Source organism: Myotis daubentonii, chromosome 3 (genome assembly GCF_963259705.1).
Source record: "Myotis daubentonii chromosome 3, mMyoDau2.1, whole genome shotgun sequence".
NCBI lineage: Eukaryota > Metazoa > Chordata > Mammalia > Chiroptera > Vespertilionidae > Myotis > Myotis daubentonii.
The window spans coordinates 149,374,845-149,396,573 of NC_081842.1; the positions used below are offsets into that span (position 1 = coordinate 149,374,845).

The 21,729-nt window shown below is 43.5% G+C and overlaps 1 protein-coding gene and 1 pseudogene across 2 annotated transcripts in view; both read left to right on the forward strand.

The window, feature by feature from the left end:
- TGFBR3 (transforming growth factor beta receptor 3) overlaps positions 1-21,729 on the forward strand; it is a 197,068-nt gene that overhangs the window by 13,200 nt on the left and 162,139 nt on the right. For both annotated transcript variants that reach the window (XM_059688825.1, XM_059688826.1), the window contains exon 2: positions 13,732-13,907. In XM_059688825.1, the coding sequence (XP_059544808.1) occupies positions 13,841-13,907 (67 nt within the window). In that variant the 5' untranslated portion in view covers positions 13,732-13,840. The remainder of the gene's footprint in view (positions 1-13,731; positions 13,908-21,729) is intronic.
- LOC132230793 (large ribosomal subunit protein uL15-like) lies at positions 2,684-10,482 on the forward strand (annotated as a pseudogene).

Sequence of the window (21,729 nt, forward strand, 5' to 3'; positions counted from 1 at the left end):
CCTGTTTGTGGTTCAGAGCATGGGCTGTGGAATCAGACCTGGGCTCCCCTCCTGGGGCCAGGACTGGTTAGCTGGTGGCGGCCTTGGGGTTGTTTCGCATCGTAAAGCCTCACTTTTCTCACTGCAAAGGGGAGGAGAGGACATCTCTCTCCCCTTGGGTTGTTGAGAGGATGAAATGAGAAATTATGACAAACACAGTAGGTGCTCAGTAGGTGGTCGCCAGGTGTTGCGTGAGGTGAGAAGAGGAAAGCAGGGTGTTAGTCTCAAATAGGAAGGTGAACGTGGTGTAAGCACACGAACAAACACAGAATCATGACGACGCAGCATGTGGACGGGCCTTGGCTGTGCTACTAACTAGTTGAGGAACGCGGGCCACTCGTTGAGCCTTTCTAATTCTTGGTTTTGCTGATCTAACATTATAGGGTTGGAGTAGATGTTATCTATTCTAACATTCTGAGTTGGCGTTGAGTAGAATTTAACATGGAACAAATTATACATAACATGGCAGAGAGTTAGTGTTCACAGTGGGATGGGGAAAATCAGAACTGGCTTTTGGAATAAGATGAGTGGAACAAGTAGAACTCATGGAGTTTGAGGAATAGGATAATTAAGGCGATTTTGATGAAATGGGTAGATCTGACATAATCCAGGTTTTGTGTGTGCTTACATTCCTCACAAGATAATTCATTTAAATCTGTTTGTTTATATAAAATATGTGTTAAAAATAGCTAATGTATTAGTACAGGCGTACCTTGGAGTACTATGGCTTTGGTTCCAGACCACCACAATAAAGAGAATATTGCAATAATGAGTCACACATTTTTTTTTTGTTTCCCAATGTATATAAAAGGTAACACTATATTATTATAGTCTGTTTATAGTGTGGAATAGCATTATGTCCAAAACCAAAATGTACATACCTTAATTTAATAATACTTGATTGCTAAAAAATGCTAACCGTCATCTGAGCCTATTGGAGAAACGATAGGCTTGCTTGACTCAGGGTTACCACAAATGTTCAATTTGTGAAAAACTCAGTACTTGCGAAACGCGAGAAAGCAGAACTCGATGAAACAAGGATGCCTGAATTTTATGCACAGTTTGTCGTCAAATTGAATGTTTTTCTTAAATGATACTTTCCAGTTCCTGCTAGCCATCACATGGTCATGCATTTCAAATTTCCACCAGTGAGTTTGAAGTCTCATTTTATAGGAGGGACTCAGAATTAGTTGATACCCCATTTAATGGCAATTCCAAATAAGGTACAGGGTAAAAGATTTCTTGTTTAATCTCTTCATATTAGAGATGAAGAAATTAAAGCCCAGGATGAAGTAACTTGTCTGAGCTTGTAACACACGTTGATGCCAGAACTCCCACCTGTCCTGTTCCTTCGAGGCTGCCTGGGGTAAAGGTTCTTCCTTAGACAAAGCTCTTATCTGTTGGTTTATCTTTTACTTATTGGGACATGTTCTGATAATTCAGTATCGTTCCATACTACTTTTCATTGTAAAGTGCACAGCACGATACCTTTAGCTAATGTCTGCTATGAGCAAGCGTGAGCTAGGTAGACTGTGAGCCTTCCTTCTGGAGTGAACAGAGAGTGGGAAAGCCATGCCTGGAAGAAAATAATTACATGAAGATTTGCCTGCAGGGTTGACGTGCACGGCATTCCAGGTGTCCAGGTTTAATTTCATCTGAGAGGACCAGAGGAGGCTTTCTTAAAGAAGCAATGCTTGCCCTAGCTGGTTTGGCTCAGTGGATAGAGTGTCGGCCTGGGGACTGAAGGGTCCCAGGTTCGATTCCAGTCAAGGACATGTACCTTGGTTGCGGGCATATCCCCCGTGGGAGGTGTGCAGGAGGCAGCTGATCGATGCTGCTCTCTCATCAATGTTTCTAACTCTCTATCCCTCTCCCTTCCTCTCTGTAAAAAAATCAATAATATATATATATTTTTTAAAAAGAAGCAGTGCTTACATATAGACCTGGGACCTGAAGGTGTTAGAAAGAGGCCCTGTTAGGGGGGCCATGGAGGGTCATTGAGGCCCAACACAGTGAACATTGGTTCTGGAAGCAAGTGCTTGGCCTTTGGTGGAACCGAACGGAGATGAGTGTGGTTGGACCACGCAGAGGATGAGGTTGGACTAAGTTGGCAACATCCAGCAGCCACGTGAAGGGTTTTAATTGTTAAAGTTTCACATGCTTGGCCGGCTGAGCCCTTTCCTTACCAAATAGTATCAGTTAAATAATTGAAATGTATCGATTGAGGAATTACCCCCACCCAAGAGAAAAAATTTTATATTAGAAGTCAGTGAGATCAATAAAAGTAATACTAGTATACTTAGAGGTAATTAGCAAAATAGTCTGTTGTTGGAGCATTTATTCTAAATTCATGTATTTGCAGCATCCCTATGGATATAAAGAAACACGTGAGTCATATATTTTAGTGAATCACTGTATATTTGTCCAAAGTCTACTGGAGGTCTAGTGGATGTTGCTTCCCAACAGCTTTTTTTTAATGGCCTGGTGCTTGCGAGGGCCGAAGGGATGATGATGGGTGTCCCGAGAATATTCAGATTGCTGACTTGGGCTGGGATAATTGCAGCTCCATGGTTTAATAAGCCCGTAGGGTGATGGCGGATTCCTCACTCCAGGCAGTTTGGCTGGTTTGGTGGCGGCCCCCCTGAAGCTAATTTGGGAATCATCAGGTAGAATTGAGTAGGGCCTGCAGTCAGATCCTTGTAACTTACACCAGAGATGCTGAGGCAGTAGCTGTACCACCCTTTAGGAACTTTTCCATATTCTCACTAACTTTAGGACTCATATCTCGTATTGAGTTTGGAATCATTATCTTTTGGTGATAGAAGGAATTGTTGAAATTCTAGTGGATAAAGTCTAAATCCCAAATTAATATAAATTTTGATGTAAACTAACTATATTATCTCACTATTGGTAGTTTGCTTGTTTTTTTTGAAAGTCTAGATGTGTTTTAACCATAAAAGCTTCAGTGACTCTTGTTTTTAAAAAAATGCACTGTGTGGGCCAGGTATTGTTTTAGGTACCATGCCCATATTCTAGATCATATTACAATCAAAATATCATTATCATTTTACAGATGAGGGGTGATGGAGGCTAAATGACTTGTCCAATGTAACACATCTGGATAAGCCATGTTGAAATGCTCAAATACGGTTCTCTATTAATTCTGGCTTAAAATTATAAGTCACAAAAATTATAAGTCACATAAATCTTAAAATATTAAACGTGAAAGGTGGTTCTTGGACTATTGCAAGGGTGAGTGAAAAGTCAGCCCTAATTTGTGGGCCTGAACAAAACAACCTTGTAAAATGTATTCATGTCCACCCTCCCCTTTGTGCTGTATTTTGCTTGGGCACTGAGGTCTGTTGCTCTTGGGATAAACAGAAGGCCTTTTAAGGACTGATTGAAGGTCAGCCCCAATGAAACTAAGGATGTTGTGGCCAGAGGTGTGTTAGTCACACTCTCGGCCAGGAGTGAGGGTGGAACAGGCCTGGAGGTGCAGGGTAGAGTGGAGTCCAGCATCTCTGCACACCCTGTACCCTCTGTGCCTCCTGCTTCCTTACCCAGTGGGTGTTCATGTGGAATTCCATCCCACAAGTACAGGTAGTTCAAGGGTAATCTTTTTTTTTTTTTAATTTATTTTTATTGATTTCAGAGATGAAGGGAGAGGGAGGTAGAGGTAGAAATATCAATGAAGAGAGAGAATCATTGATTGGCTGCCCCCTGCACACGCCCTACTGGGGATTGAGCCACAACTCCAGCATGTGCCCTGGCCAGGAAGCGAACCATGACCTGGTTCATAGGTCGATGCTTAACCATTGAGCCATACTGTCCAGGCTCAAGAGTAATTTTTGTGTTTTCCTTGCCACTGACAGCCACTGAATATTGGGACTTTAATTAATCTTAGGCTTCAGGGGAAAAAAAATCTGTTTGGTAGAGATAACTGCTAATTATAAAAAATGGTAACTTTTATACTGTTACATCTACAATCTCATTTGATTCTTGCAACAACCCTGTGATGTAAGTAAGGTTAGTTTTTTATTGTCTTACAAGTTCATGAAACTGAGGCTCCATTTTGATTTAAACCTCCTTTTTTGTCTGACGTGCTGTAAGAGTTTTAACTGATCTTTTATGCACTTTGGGCTCCCTTCAGTGTGTTCTCCATACAGTACCCAGGGAAATATTTATTTATGTTTTCCAGTTTTATTGAGATATAATTGACATAATGTATAAGTTTAAAGGATACAACATAATGATTTGATATATGTATATATTGCAAAATGATACCACAATAAACTTAGTTAACATCCATCACCTCACATAGTTGAAAATGTTTTTTTCCTTGATGAGAGCTTTTAAGATTTACTCTCTTAGCAACTTGCAAATATACAATACAGTATTGCTAATGATAGTCATTATCCCCAGAACTTACTTATCTTATAACTGGAAGTGTGTGCCTTCTGGCCACTTGCACCCATTTCCCCTTTACCTACCCCTCACCTCTGGCAACCACCAATCTGTTCTCTGTTGCTATGAGTTCAGTTTTTTAGATTCCACGTGTAAGTGAGATCATGCAGTATTTTTCTCTGTCTGGCTTATTTATTTAGCACAATGCCCACAAGGTCCATTTATGTTTCTGCAAATGGCAAGATTTTCTTCTTTTTTTATGGCTAAATAGTATTCCATTGTATAGATACACCACATTTTCTTTATCTGTTCATCTGCTGATGGTTGCAGGTTGTTTCTATGTCTTGGTTATTGTAAATAATGCTGCAGTGAACATAGGGGTGTAGATATCTCTATAGCACAGAAATCTCATTCCCTTTGGACATATACCCAGAAGTGGAATTGCTGGATCATATTGTGGTTCTATTTTTAGTTTTTTGAGGAACCTTCATACTGTTTTCCACAGTGCCCTGTACCAGGGAAATTTAAAAAAACCCAATGGGATTGCATCGCTTTCTTGCTTAAACCCTTTCTTGAACCTTATTCCGTGTCCTTTTGGCTTTGCAGCCATGTTCCCTCCCCAACGGGGACCTGTAATGGCTCCTCTACCTATAATGTCATCCCTCAGCTGACCTTTTAACCCTTTTCTTATCTCTCAGTTAGCAGATTTTTTTTCTTTAGAGTTCTTATAGCATGCAGTTACATGTTTGTGATTGTTTATCCCATCTTTAAGCCCATGAGGACAAAGAACATGTCTCTTTGACCATTATATTCCCATTGCCTGGCATGGAGTAAGCAATAAATAAAGATTGGTTGAAAGAAGAAATGATGTGCAGGAAATTAAATATCTTGCCTTATGTAATAAATGGCGTTACTTTTACTAGAATATAAGCTCCACGAGGGCAGGATTTTTGCCTCCTTTTTTTCCATGTTATATTCCTGGCGTCTTCAGCGGTGCCTGGCTCAGTAAAAAATATTTGTTGAGCTCTTGCAACTCGGCCACCGACATGCCATCCAGACTGAGGAAGACCCAGAAACTTAGGGGCCATGTGAGCCATGGCCAAGGCCACATCGGCAAGCACAGGAAGCACCCGGGGGGCCGCGGGAATGCTGGCGGCCTCATCATCACAGGATCCACTTCGACAAATATCACCCAGGCTACTTTGGGAAAGTTGGTACGAGGCATTACCACTTGAAGAGGAACCAGAGCTTCTGCCCAACTGTCAACCTTGATAAACTGTGGACCCTGGTCAGTGAGCAGACACGGGTAAAGGCTGCCAAAAGCAAGACTGGAGTTGCTCCCATCATTGATGTGGTGCGATCGGGCTACTACAAAGTTCTGGGGAAGGGAAGGCTCCCAAAGCAGCCTGTCATCGTGAAGGCCAAGTTCTTCAGCAGAAGAGCCGAGGAGAAGATTACGGGTGTTGGTGGGGCCTGTGTCCTGGTAGCTTGAAGCTACATGGAGGGAAGTTCATTAAAATGCCCAATACTTTAAAAAAAAATATTCGTTGAAAATGTTTTTAAAAATATGTTTTTATTGATTTCAGAGAGGAAGGGAGAGGGAGAGAGAGATAGAAACATCAATGATGAGAGAATCATTGATCGGCTGCCTCCTGTAACACTCCACGCTGGGGATCAAGCGCAACCCCGGGCATGTGCCCTGACCGTGAATCGAACTGTGATCTCCTGGTTCATAGGTTGATGCTCAACCACTGAGCTATGCTGGCCGGGCATATTTGTTGAATATTGATTGTGATTAGATGCGATTCCAGAGATTTCTTCTCCAAAGCCAGGACCTGTCCCCCTCTTGTGCCAACTCTGACTAAAAATGGGAATATGGAACTATCCAGTTTCTCTGTGTAGTAGAGAAACCCGAGAGTTGCTGTCGTGACTCAGTGAGGTGGCTTTGCTTTCTCTGTGTACAGGTCCTGAAGGGCATCCAAATGTCATCAGACAAACAGCAGTATCTGTTCTGCATCCTGTCCTACACCCCTTTTTACAGCTGCCAAGCTAGATATTGATGTCATCCATCCTGCCTCTTTTCTGAGTTCCCTGAATAACAGGTTAAATAGCCATCAGGACAGTTCCTCTACCTTTTTTAAGTAAAAAAAGCTTTTACTTAACCATTTGCAGACTTAAAAGTATATTTCCCCCCCCGCCCCAAAATTTACTTAAATGGCAAACTAGAAACATTTTAATGATTTGTTGGAAAACCATTTTATGTTTAAGGTACGAGAAACTCCGGTATTATTTACTTTTTGACATTAGGGAGTGGTAATGTTTTTATTCCACTGGATAGGCCCCTGTCTTTAAGACCTTCAAATTTGTTGAATATTTTCCTGATGGGGGTCTGAACAGTTTTAGTGTTAAGATATAACAATGCATAGGTTTGTGCTTCATCTGGCCCTTTGGATTTTCAAAGAACTTGGAGTGCAGCATTACTAAGGATTGTTTATTTTTTATAGCTGCTACCCACAGTCCTGAAGTCAAGTCAGTTTGTGACCAGCAATGATTTGTGCAGAGCGCATATATCAGCCTGGAAATGCCAGTGTCTGATGGCAGCCAGGGCAGGCTTTTCCCCCTCATGGAAAAGCGTTCTGTTTTCAGAGACTGAATATCGAGGGGGAGAAAGTAGTTCCTAGTGTGTGGCAACAGACCTGGAGCTGGGAGGTACAGTGCTGGTCATGGACAGACCCAGTTCCAAGTGCTGACTCTGCCGAATTGTTGTTATTATTTTTTTCTGCCGCATTATTTTGGGCAGGTGCTGGTCCTGAGGATTGGCTCCTCTTCAGTGACATCATCTTGACCTCTTCCAACTTTAAAAGCTGTTCACATATGTTTAGCATGCTAATTCTTTCCATTGAGAACTTGATTGACTGTAAGTTCTGATTTTGAATATCTCATGTATACTAGTATATAGCCAGTTGCGTTAGCCATCTAGGGGAAGTTAGTAATTTTTATTGCTGGCTTTTAGCTTGCTGCCAGACTTCATTCTGCTATGTATTTCCTCTGAGATAGAATAAGATCTGCTCTTTTAAAAAACATCCTGGTCGACCCAGGGAATACTGTGCCCAACCAATTCCTTCTGAACATTGGTTTAACCCATAATGGTTTTCAGGATGTGTTTGGGTAGGGTTTTTTAGCTACTCTTGGTCTTCACCCGTGCACTCTATTGGGTCAGTAGGGAATGTGGGGACAGCATGCTCAGTTTAATGGTCTCAGATATAGACATAGAGGAACTTAAATTAGAAGAATAAGTATCACATTCATCTTAAAAAAAATTATCCAGCCCTGGTCGAGTGGGTCAGTTGGTTGGACCATCATCCTATATACAAAAGGTTGCCAGTTCCCTTCCCAGTCAGGGCACATACTTAGGTTTCAGGTTGGATCCCCATCTGGGTGCATGTGGGAGGCAATTGATCGATGTTTCTTTCTTTTTAAACATTTTTTTTTATTGATTTGAAAGAGAGAGAAACAGCAATTTGTTGTCCCACTTATTTATACATTTATTGGTTGCTTCTTGTATGTGCCCTAACCGGGCGGGGATCAAACCCACAACCTTGGTGTGTCGGAACGACTCTAACCAACTGAGCTACCTGGCTAGGGCAATCTATCCATGTTTCTCTGTCTCATGGATGATGTTTCTTTCTCTCTCCTTCCCTCTCTCTCTAAAAATCAATAAAAACATATCCTCGGGTGAGGATTAAAAAAAATCCAGTAAGCACTCACTCAAAATGTTTTCCTGTTCAGTTGAGGCTATGAAAAGCTCTGGTACCCTTTGATAGAACACATTTGAAATTCGGGCAAAATGGCTGGACCCTAACTTGTTCTTTCAAGGCCTCAGAGTACCTGTTCGTATTTCTAAAGGAAGCAGCGTGTCGTTCATAACGTCCAGGAGATTCAGCGAGGGCAGGAACACCAAGGTGGGACGTCCTGCTCTCTGCACATTGCGTGTGATAGAACCTCACAGAAGAATGGGGAGTTTGTATTTCCCTCGTTTTACTTCAAATCTATGACTTTTTGGGAGCCGTCGATCATCCAGCATTCTTCCAGGTGGGAAACCGACCCCTAAATTGTGTGCTAAGGCGTTGATGTGTGCACGTCTTGGCCAAAACTGGCGTTCCACCAAATGGGAATGACACACTTCCCTTTTTATTCTCTTCTGCCGTAGGATCCTGTCACCACATTGGGGAGATTAGACAAAAACTCCCCGCAGTTTATTTTCTTTTTGAATAAGTTATATTATGGAGGGACTTTTAAGCTAAAAGAGGAAAAGTTCCTTCTTTGTTAGAGGCAGCAGCGCGTAGTTTCAACTTGTCCTGGATTTCCTCGGAGATGTTTTAAGATCCGGTGTAAACTTGCTGTGGTTTGCCTTTGGGCATCCAAAACTGTTTAGCTTGGCTCTATTATATCTGTAATTGCTGCATTTTAATAATTGCCCAATATTCTTGTCAGCAATTTGCAGCCTATATTTTTAATAGAACCTTTTGCCTTTCTTTTCCACAGGTTTACTCAGACCTGGTTTAAGCCCCGGGATTAACGAGCACCAGCCCACAGACCCTCTGTAGCTGCGGGCAGGGGGTGACATGAGCTCATTAACTATTCCCACTAGCCTCGTGCTGGCTATGGTTTATGTGTTCCATAAACATCCTCCGGGAAGCCATCTTCTGAGACCTCTTTATGGAGTTGTGCTTTATGAAAATTGCCTTTAGCATTTGTGTGTTTTTGTTTTTGTTTTTTTTTTAGAGAGCGTTTTTCTTAATCAGTTTAGTCAGGAAATCTAATTTGTTGATGGTAAAAAATAAGGCCAAATTCTCTTCGCTGTTGATGGTTCGTTAAGGTAACAGAAGAGACCTCCATTTCATCTGAGGTGATGTGGGGTTACAGCGACAGAAAGGTTGGACTTCAAGGGGTGATTGACATCGATTTCATGACCCCTAACTTTATAATTTAGTCAGTTTTCGAGACAGGTTCATTGTGGCACCGGTGATTTGTGCCTCAACTTGACTGGCAATTTTGTTCTTTTAGTGATTCCATTCTTTAGCTTATCTCCTTTTAGTGTCTGTTGAAATGTTTATTTTTCAATAAACAAAAGATTTGAACTGCTTGTACACTAGCTAAGAATTATATAAATAACCACATCCCAGCCGCTTTCCTTTGTTGGCATAAATACCGGGTGGGGCAAAAGTAGGTTTGCAGTTGATCGTATGGAAAACAATATAATAATAAATAATAATGCAAGGCTAAACCTGTGTTTCACATACTCACAACTATAAACTTACTTTTGCCCACCCTGTATACCTCACAAAGAATGGCCAAATAGTGATATAATAGCTAATACTTATTGATTGCTTATTATGTGTTTGGTACTGTTCTAAGTATTAATATATGTTAATGTGCTGTGTGTGTGTGTGCACTAAATCTTCAAAATAACCCACAGGATAGGTTCATGTATCGAGAACTATCGGCCCAACTGGGCCCCACAGCACCTACTGGGTAGGTGGCAGAGAGGACTCAAACCTAGGCAGGCTTTTAACTGCCATCCATGTTCTATTCATAGTAGGATTAAAAAAATGTTTTTATTGACTTTAGAGAAAGAGGAAGGGAGAGGGATAGGGAAATAGAAACATCCATGAGAGAGAAACATCAATCGGCTGCCTCCTGCACACCTCCGACTGGTGGTGCAGCCTGCAACTGGGCATGTGCCCTGACCGGGAATCGAACTGGTGACCTCTTGGTGCCACTCAGCCACACCAGCTGGGCTCATAGGAGGCTTTTAATTACTATCATTTACTAAGATTGAACCAAAGTGCCTCTTGCACATATAATTTAGTTTCAAGATGTGTCCGAGACATTCCTTTAGATATCAGAACTTTATTGTTATTTGCATAGGAAATACTTTCAAAACCCAAATGGTATAAAACTCAAATGGCAATTCAGTGAAAAGGCTCCTGTCCCTTCCCATCACTGCCCTTCAACTGTTTCAGTAGGTAGATTGGGACCAAGGCGGGTCTGCCCTGGGCAAGGTCTGGAAATAGGATTCTTTTTTTTTTTTTAAATTTACTTTTTAGAGAGGAAAGAAGGAAGAGGGAGAGGGAGGAGGAGGGGGAGGGAGAGGGGGAGGGGGAGGGGGAGTGAGAGGGAGAGGGAGAGAGAAACATCAATGTGTGAGAGAAAAACATTGATTGGTTGCCTCCTGTACGTGCCCTGACCAGGGACTGGACCCACATTCTGGATAAATGCCCTGACTGGGAATCAAACCAGTGACCCTTCGGTGCACAGGACAGTGCTCAACCAACTGAGCAACACCGGCCAGGGCTGGAAATAGGATTCTTACACGGTATTGCAGAAAATGCATTTCAAGGATACATGCATAGGGGATTTGAGGTGTGGTGGCAAGATTTATTGGAAGGGTACTTTTGGCGCTGTGCTTGGCCTGGGGCTTCTACGGAGAGAGAACATGCTACCCGGCGCCTTTGTTAAGCTTTGATTATATCTCCTTGGGTTTGGGAAGGGGTAAGCTTTCTTTCAAAATAACCAGTCTCCATCCTAATTCTTCGGATCCCTTTCCTGGATTTGCTGGGTTCTGTGCCCTTATCCTATCCAATCCTCCCCCAGATTTTCCCAGGCTAGACTCTTCTCATTTATGATCCTCATGTTGGCTCCTATTGGGCATGCTTCAGTTTGCTTCATCTGGCTCCTACTGGGCACGCAAAAGAGCGTCCCCTTTCCTGTTCATCCCTTCCCCTGGTAATCGGTGAGCCAGCCTGGTTATTCCCCAGGGAGATCGGAAAGCAGGTCTTTCCTGCCTGCTGGGAAGTAAGTCCCTTTGGGAGGGAATACTGCTGTCCCCTGGGGTGCCTGAAGCTGTAGCTTCCTGACCTAATCAGGCTTAGCCAGTGTAGCTCAACCCTTCCCTTTGTTAATACCTAACTAGCTACCCAGGCCAACACAACCACCCTATTTCTCTCCCTATTTCTCATAGGAAATTAGCATTACTACTCTAAAGAGCCATTTAAAATATCTTCCTCTTAACACTTAAAGCAGTGAACTAAGAACACTCAATTAGAAACTCATTTTGCCATTGTCTTTATATTTTTGTTCTGTATCTTACAAGTGCCCAAACTGGCTTTGTCCCCGAAGGTAGCAAGCTGGTTCTGTGGTGCTATCTCCTGGGTGAAGGTGACAAGGCTGCAATCCCCAGCTATCTGAGATGGTTCCTGGAAACACCTTGATCTGGCCTTGCCCAGGGCTTCGATCAGGCAGGGTGTTTGTGCTTTTATCTAGGTTTTAGCTAACTTTTATTCTTGATGAGGAGAAATCATGTCCTTAAACCAGGGGTGGGGAACCTTTTTTCTGCCAAGGGCCATTTGGCTATTTATAACATCATTTGCTTAATATAATTCACTTGATGTACATTTATATTACTACTAGAGGCCCAGTGCACAAAAATTTGTGCACTTGGGCGGGGGGGTCCCCTCAGCCCGGCCTGTGCCCTCTGGCAGTCTGGGACCCCTTGGGGGATGTCCACCCGCTCCCCGGGGGATTGGGCCTAAGCTGGCAATCAGACATCCCTCTGGTAGCCTGGGAGCCCTCGGGGGATGTCCACTTGCCAGCGGGGAGCAGGCCTAAGCTGCAGTCGGACATCCTTAGCGCTACTGAGGAGGCAGGAGAGGCTCCCACCACAGCTTCTGTACTGGCAGCTGTCAACCTGGGTTGTGGCTGAGCAGAGCTCCCCCTGTGGGAGCGCACTGACCACCAGGGGGCAGCTTCTGCATTGAGCGTCTGCCCCCTGGTGGTCAGTGTGTGTCATAGTGACCAGTCATTCCCAGTCCTTCTGCTGTTAGGGTCAGTTTGCATATTACCCTTTTATTATATAGGATGAGAAAAGCTCCTAGATTTATTGAATTTTGAGTCCTGCCTATGGTTGCCTTGGCAGGGCCAGACCAAATGATTTCCTCACCCCTGTCTTAAACAATGCTTGGAGCATAGCAGGTGCTCAATAAATGTTTGTTGAATTGGACAGCTTTTGTGGGTTGTGGCAGGCTGAGGGATACAAGACTGGAAATAACTAAATGAGGTAATCTTTAGGGCCATAGGGAGGAGAGTCAAGTTAAGCAAACTACCACAAAACTTGTCGTTCAAGGTTCTATGGATTGGAAAATGTTCAAAAGGACCACTGGGTCCTCTAGTCCAGGAGCCAGGTAGTCACAGATGGGGCTAAGAGACAGGGAAGACTTTTTTCCTGCTAGAAGGCTGGCAAACAGTTGAAATAAGAATCTTGCCTTTTAATGGTTCTTTATTTGGTTCTCTAAATTGATTCTAAACCTATTTTAATTTGATTCCTGTGATGACTATCATTTTAACATTAGATTGAGTCTCTAGTCAGAGCTATTTGTATTTTCTTCTTTTTAAAAAAGGTTTTTATTGATTTCCGAGAGAGAAAGGGAGAGGGAGAGAGATGAAAACATCAATGATGAGAGAGAATCATTGATCAGCTGCCTCCTGCATGCCTCCCTGACTGGGAATCAAACCATGACCTTCTGGTCCATGGGTTGATACTCGACCACTGAGCCACAATGGCCAAGCTGTGTCTTCTTGCTAGCACTAGGGAATTCATGAATCAAGTGTCACTGATTGCCTTAGTGCCACAATATAACTGGTATGTTATATCATAAGTGCACCTTGCTTTTCTTCTGTGGTCCTGACAATTTTGTAGGAAACTAAAGACTTAAAATGTCAATAGTCCTACCCAGTCCTACACTCTCAGTGGATATGAGTGTCAGCCCTCACACTAAAGAAAAGGTCCCGGGTTTGATTGTGGTTAAGGACACATATCTCAGTTGCAGGCTCGATCCCCGGCCTTGGTTGGAGTACATTTGGGAGGCAACTACTTGATGTGTCTCTCTCACATCGATGTTTCTCTCTCTCTGTCTCTTCTCTTCCACTTTCTCTCTAAAAAAAAAAAAAAAGGAAAACTATCCTATCCTCAGGTGAGGGCTAACAACAACAACAAAAAATTAGAAAGAAATGTCAAAAGTAACTGTGGTTTTGCAAAAGTATTTTGCTATAAAAACCTTTAGTAAGTAGTTATCACCCCCATCGCCGTTTGCTTGAGTGCTGTTTTGGCATCTTTTAAGATAAATTTATCTTAGCTTCTTTAGAAGTTCTTCATTTCACCCTAATCTGTGTTTATGAAAAGGAGTTCCTGCATTAAGTTTTCTTCTTGAAATATGTTTATTTTTACAGACAACTTGACACTTGGAAAGAGGGATTTTAAGGCCACATCTGATTTGCAAAGATTTCAATCTGAAGAACTGCTGGTGAAGGTGACTGAACGGGACACGCTTCTGGAGAAATGAAAATGACTCCTCATCATGTGATTGCCATGTTTGCCCTAATGAGTTCCTGTTTAGCTACAGCAGGTAAGATGCATAATCTAAATTGCATTTTTATTATATTCTTTTGGATATATGTTTCCTCAGTTTAGGAAAATTTAGGACATGTGACATTTTGCAAAACTTGAGTATTTATGTTCTTCAGGGAAATAAAATATTTGATTTCTATACAGACACGTAGTATATTTCCTGTTACATTTTGAAGGACTGGTGCTAGACATTCTAATGTCAGTGATTCGGATACCTAGCTAACCTTCAGTGTTGAGGTGGGTAGAGAACCAATAAGCTAGGGGTTAATCCCATTTAATTTTATTACATGCATAGGTTACATTTACTTTATTGTCCTAAATAGGAATTTGAAGAAGGCCTTCTTGTTCCTTTTTAAAAAAATATATATTTTTATTAATTTCAGAGTGGAAGGGAGAGGGAGAGAGAAACATCGGTGATGAGAATCATCGATTGGCTGCCTCCTGCATGCCCCGCACTGGGGATCGAGCCTGCAACCTGGGCATGTGCCCTTGACCGGAATTGAACCTGCGACCCTTCGCAGGTCGACACTCTATCCACTGAGCCAAATCGGCCAGGGCCATTTTTGTTCTTTATTACAAAATAAATAGATCTTCTAGATGAAGGAGACACACTTGGCGTAGGCTACTTAGAAGGTATTTAATTTTGTCTATTTCAGATATTTAAATCTTTAACTTTTTAAAAGGTATTGAAATTTACATCAGCGTATGAGGTCGGAGATGAGAAGAAACAAATGACTTGGTTGGAACCTTGTTGCTTAAAGAAGAATATCAGATCCTCCGTATCAGTGTCTTCGTGTTGGCAGCCAGGGTTACTTAACACACTTGAAGCTTAATCTGCTCTGTTTTGTTGTCATTTGCTTTGTGTCTGTTCTATAATGGACTACATAAAATGGTTTTGTTGAACCAGTTCTTGAAGCTGGCTGGTCTCAACATGAAACACATTGACTTGACAAATGATTAGCCGCTTGGTTTTGGCTATTGAATTCACATACAGTTGAGATGATAACAATGATAATTACCATTTATTGAGTGTGCACTACAGCCAGGCACTGGGCTAACCAACTATGGAATATAACAATGACTAGCATATTCTTATTTCATGAGCTCAGTTAATCACAACTCTGAGGTAGGTTTGATTATTTTTCTCCTTTCACAGATGATGAAATGAGATATGGAGAGATTAGATAACTTGCACAGTGTCATGTAGCTGGGAAGTGGAGGAGCCAAGTTTTACATCTATGCTCTTAACCTCTGTGTTATAGTGAAGAAGCCAGACCACCAACTAGGGCTCCAGTAGACTCAGACTAGTAGTCATATACTAGCAGTGGCACAGACTGAGTAAAAGCCAGTTTCCAGAACTTGGTTTATGAGATTGGAAAGCAGGATGTCTTCCTCGTTGCAAATATCTTGAGAGAAAGTTGCTAGTTTTTTTTCCTTTCTTTTTTTTAATGGCAGCATGTGAATTTGAACTGCCCTTTCTCTCTGTCAGCGGTTTCATTTTGTCTCATGATTGAAGAGTTATTTGCCTTTTAGCCTGTGCATTAGAACTGATCTTAATTAAAATCTCATTGAAAAGTAGTAGTAGAGAGAGGGAAATGGCTTGATGGAAAATGTGCTGTTTTGATGACAAGATGTATAATCAAACCTAATGGGTTTGAGGCAGAATTTTCTGCTTTCATTGACACTGGGGACAGATGGGAAAACATAACTGAAGAGGGTACCTCATAGTAAAGTGGTGAGTTTGATGTATTTGATAGTGAATCAGTTTTGCCCAGGACCCTCCTTCCTCTTTCAAGCCATGGTAAATACTTTTTTGAGTTGTATATGCAATCAAAGCTTTGCTGAGGTGTACAGTAAAATTGAAGGTGCAGTGGAATTACAGATTCTGTAACAACGTGAGTCAACTGATCAGCAGTACAGAAGTAGAGATGCCTTTTGAACAGCCTGAGAATGAAGAAGAGAGAAATGTTCTGTAGGTACTGATACCCAGTAGCTTTCTGCATAGGCCTCGCATACTTTACAAAATGCTTTTTGGGACATTGTAGATGAGTTGAACATCCAGGAGACAGTAGTAATGATAATAATACTGAATATTTACAGAGTGATTAACTGATTACTCTGTGCCAGGCCCTGTTCAAAGTGTTATCTCAATTTCATTCTCATAACTGCCTTAGAAAGCGTGGGCACTTTGTTTATCCGCATTTACAGATGAGGAAATTGAAGCGCAGACAGGCGCGGTAACTTCCTCCAGGTCACACATCCAAGTGGCAGATTTAACGATAAACCTACTTAGTCTAGGTCTGTGGATTGAGCCTTTCAGTCTCACTGCTAGAGGGAGTAATCATCAGAAGGGTGTTTGTTGTAAGGGAATGACAATGGGTTTGCTCTGTGCCATCTAGTAAATCAGTGACTGAGTCCCTGCTAAGTGTAAAGTACTAGCCGCTAGATAACACATGTAAGATTCATCCCTTTGTTACATGGCATATAAAGTACAACCCTATAGCTAAATGATCCATGTATGATGAATGCCGAGTAAAAGCCACAAGACCTCTGAGGGGTCAGGAGGGGAAGCCCTGCTGGGTTGGAGCAGCTGGGGACGGCTGTGTGGAAGCGCTAGGTGTGAGTCTGCTTTGCAGGCCAGGCGGAATCTAAAAAGAGGGAGGCATCGGGTTGACCACGTGGGAGAGCGTGGCTAGCACAGAACATGGCAGTAGGTGCTTGATGCTTTTTAAAGAATGGGTGGCCTGGAGAACTGGTGTGGCAATGTAGCAAGAGGTCTGTTTGGAAGGAAGGAGGGGACTAGATTGTATAGGACCTCAAATGTCAGAGGGAGGCTTGTGGATATCATTTTGAGGTTTGGATTCTCTCTTCTTCCATTCCTCGTAGCCAAAGGCAAACACTGTTAATCTGAGAATTCAGATTGCGGGCTTACAAAGTGAGGCTGAGAACACGGCCTTTTTAGCTTCAAAGACAAGAGCGCCTGGCACATAGGCTGCCATTTCTCTGCCAGCTCATTTATTTTGTCATTATAAGATAAACGATGAGGTGGGTATCGGTTTTATTATCATTATCTGCATTTTACAGACAAGTAAAATGAGGCTCAACGTGGGTAATAATGTGTATAAAGTCCCAGAGCTGGGACTTGAACCCTGGCGCAGTTGGCTCTCAAGTCCTGCCCATCAGCCACTCCAGCGCAGCCTCCGTGGAGGAGAACCTGCCTGCGGAATGAGGGAACCTCTGGGTTTGATTGAGGAGCCCCAGTGAGACATCCTGGAACCAAGATTAAACTCCCCTTTGGCCCCAGAAGAGACATATGCAAGTCATCAGAACCGAAGGCACACCAAGCAATGGGCCTCCTGTACTTGCATTCTTACTCCCCTGACATGGCCATGGAGCTCCGTTGCAGCGTTCTTGGCAGCAGAAGGGTGAAGGCTGTAAAAGACCTCCTTTAGATTCGTGCCCAGGACGGGATGGAGCGCAGCGCATAAAATGAGCTCAGGTTAGAAGAGGACGAGGCTGCTTTTCCATCCCTATGGATTGGCCTGGGCTTTTCCTTCTCTGCTTGAGGCTGAGGGTGAAGGAGGCAGGGGGCAGCAAGACACATCCCACCGTCACTGGTTGCTTTGACAACATTCACACTTTCCTCCCTCCCTCGTTCCTCGGTTACTGCACAGTATTGTGGGGCGGGAGGGCCACACTGGCGAACAGGAGCTGCGTAGGGACCAGAAGGCCTCCTGATTCGAAACTACCTTAGGTTTTGGCACCTTACCTTCGATCCTGTCATCTCTCTTAAGAAAAGTGGGAAGTTTAAAAAATAAATGCTTGCTCTTATGGGTTTAAGGCTCACTACGTTTTCACTTTAAAAACTGTTGTGTTACACATCTTTAAAAAATATTAACTGCTGCCTCGGAGGCTTGCCAGAGTTTCATAGGGCTGTGATCCCAGGAACCTTAATAACGAGAAAAAGAGGCACAGACAGAATTCAGGGAAATTGGTTTGGGTGGAAGGGATGGACTTGTCTCCACTGCACTGGCCTCTTGTGCCAGGTGGAAGGGGTGCCGCTGAGGTGAGCTCTGCAGAAACGGGCTTGGCCTTGGTGCCTGCTGTGTTGATGGGTGGCTGTTTCCCTCACTCCACTGTTCCACTGGGTGCAGACGCATCCTTTTGGAGGCTAGCCCACAACGTGCACACACATTTCTATTGAGTGAGCACATGGCTTCTTATCTCTCCTAGATGTACCTGGAATTCCAGGTATAGTCCACAGGAAAATAGAGATGTTTTTAGTTGGAGCTATTTTCCTGCTAAGAAAGCTCTGAACTGTTTGTGTCCATGGGGCAGCAAGTAGAGATGCCAGCTGGCTAATACTTGGTTTAGAAGGGGACAAGCTGGCAGCCTCAGGGGAGGCTCGGCTAATAACAGCACCGACATTCATCACTTTATTGTGCTTCATAGATGTTGCGATTTTTAAAAAATATATTTTTATTGATTTCACAGAGGAAGAGAGAGATAGAAGCATCAACGATGAAAGAGACTCATCGATTGGCTGCCTCCTGCACGCCCCCTACTGGGGACTGAGCCTGCAACCTGGGCATGTGCCCTGACTGGGAATCGAACCAGTACTTCCTGGTTCATAGGTCGACGCTCAACCACTGAGCCATGCTGGCCGGGCAATGTTGCTTTTTTTACATATTGAAGACAGGTCGCTCTATTGCGGTGGTCTGGAGCCCAGCCTGTATATCTCTGAGGTATGCCTGCAATATCATTTTATATTTATAGTTTCCAAAACACTCTTATACCTAGTATTTCATTTTATTCTCATAGCGGTCCCTGGGGTAGGCAGGTATTGTTTTTTTTTCATTTCTAGAAAGAATATAATGAGACTTAGGGAAAGCAATTTAGAAAGATGGTTCAACTCGCGGTCAAACCAGAACTCAACACACTTCTGCAGACGGGCTATCCTGACTGACAGGTCTTGCTGGCCTTAGCACCTCTGGGAGCAGCACCCACCAGGACCCAGGGGCACCTTACACGTATCGATTCATTTGATCCTCACAGAAACCCAGCGAGGTAGGCATTTATCATTATCACTGTTCTTGTCATTGTTACCACTGCCACCACTGCCACCACTCCCACTACTGTTGTTAGACTTATTTTACCATTGAGGGACCTGAGGCTTAGAGAAGAAAGATGTAATATATAATGAGAGAAATCAATTTTTTAAAAAGTTGAAGTGGTTATTTATGTACAGTCATAAAACTAGTCACTGGCAGGGTGGAAGCAACTGCGGAGCTCATACTTTTTCTATTACGCTCCCCAAAGGAGCTGGCGTTCTTTCTCTTGGACTCGAGATTAACAGCCTGGTTCTGCCATAGTTTCTTCCTTCTGCCAATTGAGTAATCAGAGGCTGCAACTCATAATGGCAGGACGGGTGTGTGTGGTGGGGGGAGTGCGGGTGGGGGCCGCCACCAGGGAATGGAAAGGACAGAGGAGGGACAGGCTTGGAGGTTCAAAGCAAATTCCACAAGGCCTTCTCTTGCCAACCCCTCAATCCCTGGGCACAGCTAGTTGATTTGGCTTGTGATTATTATTGACTAGAGGCCCAGTGCACAAAAATTTGTGCACTCGGGGGGGGGGGCGCGAGGAAGGGGGGTCCCTCAGCCAGGCCTGTGCCCTCTCGCAGTCTGGGACCCCTCAGGGGATGACCACTTGCTGGTTTAGGCCCGCTCCCCGGGGGATTTGGCCTAAGATGGCAATCAGACATCCCTCTGGCAGCCCGGCAGCCCTCGGGGGATGTCCACTTGCCAGCGGGGAGCAGGCCTACTGCAGTTGGACATCCTTAGCGCTGCTGAGGAGGCAGGAGAAGCTCCCACCACCACCGCTGTACTGGCAGCCATCAGCCTGGCTTGTGGCTGAGCAGAGCTCCTCCATGTGAGAGCACCCTGACCACCAGAGGGCAGCTCCTGCATTGAGCGTCTGCCCCCGGTGGTCAGTGTGTGTCATAGTGACCAGTCATTCCCAGTCCTTCTGCTGTTAGGGTCAGTTTGCATATCACCCTTTTACTATATAGGATAGAGGCCCGATGCACAGGTGGGGGCCAGCTGGTTTGCCCTGAAGGGTGTCCCGGATCAGGGTGGGGGTCCCGCTTGGGTGCCTGGCCAGCCTGGGTGAGGGGATGATGGCTGTTTGCAGCTGGTCACACCCCCTTCAGGGTGGGGGTCCTCACTGGGGTTCCTGGCCAGTCTGGGTGAGGGGCTGAGGGCTGTTTTCAGGCTGGTGGGTGACTGAAGCTCCCAACCTCTCCTTTTTTTTTTTTTCTTTTTTTTTTTCTGGGATTTACTTACCTTCTATGGCTGTCACTGGAACTGAGAGCCGGCTTTAGCTCTGAGGTTCGGCTCCAGCTCTGAGACCTCGGCTGCTGAAAGCAGGTATCTGGGTTTGTTTGGCTTCTATAATTGAAACACTGTTGCAGCTCCAGCTCTGAGGCCCGGCTGGCTGAAAGCAGGTTTCTGGGGTTTGTTTAGCTTCTATAATTGCAACATTGTTTCTTAGAGTGCAGCTTAGAGGCTGGCAGTGGCAGGCGGGGAACCTTGGCTTCCTCCATCGCCAGGGCAACCAAGCCTCCTGTTCGCTTCAGCTGCCTGGCTGCGGCCACCATCTTGGTTGGCAGTTAATTTGCATATCACCCTGATTAGCCAATGGGAAGTGTGTCGGAAGTATGGTTAATTACCATGTTTGTCTAGTATTAGATAGGATTTTAGATGGTGATTATAACCACTTTTGTGTTTAATTACACTTTTGGATGCTCAGGGAAAAGTTACATCAATTGTAATGCCAGCTATCACCACAGTGCCTACTTTCTATTTATTTTAAAGAGCGAAAAACTACATTAAAAAAATCCAAAGTAGGCCCTGTTTGGGTAGCTCAGTTCGTTAGAGCCTCATCCCAATATGCCAAGGTTGTGGGTTTGGTCTCTAGTCAGGGCACATACAAGAAGCAACCAAAGAATGAATACATAAATAAGTGGAACAACAAATCGATGTTTCTCTCTCTCTGTCTATTTATGTCTTTGTCATTATCTTTATCTCTTCTTCTCTCAAACCAATAAATTAAAAAACAAAAAACAAGCCCAGAGTAGATAGAGTGGCCTGCATTTTAAGTCGTGTTTTCCTTGGGAACACCCAAGCATGATGAAATCCCTTCCCGTTTATGCTTTTGCACAGAAACAGTAAACACACGCACACATACACCACACCATAGCACACCACAGCACACCACACACAGAGTTGGGGCAGTTAGCACTAGTCAAGAACAAGATCAGTTTATTTCTCAAAGATTCCCTTACCCTGGATGCATACGCCCGTGAGCGTAATAATATATCTAATTAAAGCCCCGCCCCCTTTTTTCATTTGCAAAGAGAGTTTACTAACATATAGTTGGGTAACCAGATGTGCATACCAAGAACGTAAGATACATATATTTGCGTTCAGACAAATCAGCAAGTTTTTCTCTCCTTTGTGTCCTTATCCTAGACTGTATAATTGCCACCCTGCTTTCTAGATTCCTGATTTAATTCATGACACTGATGTTGGTCTGTGTTATAAATACTGATAAATATTTTCATCAGGACAGAGCTGTATGTGCCCACACAGCTGATTAATTGCTCAGAGCTTATACCTTCACACATTGTACGTGTGTGTGTGTATATATATATATATATATATATATATATATATATATATATATAAATTAGGCTTTTTTTACAGCTAGTTTGCTTTGATAACTAATTCCTTATACTCTGAGGTCACCTTGAATCATTGCTA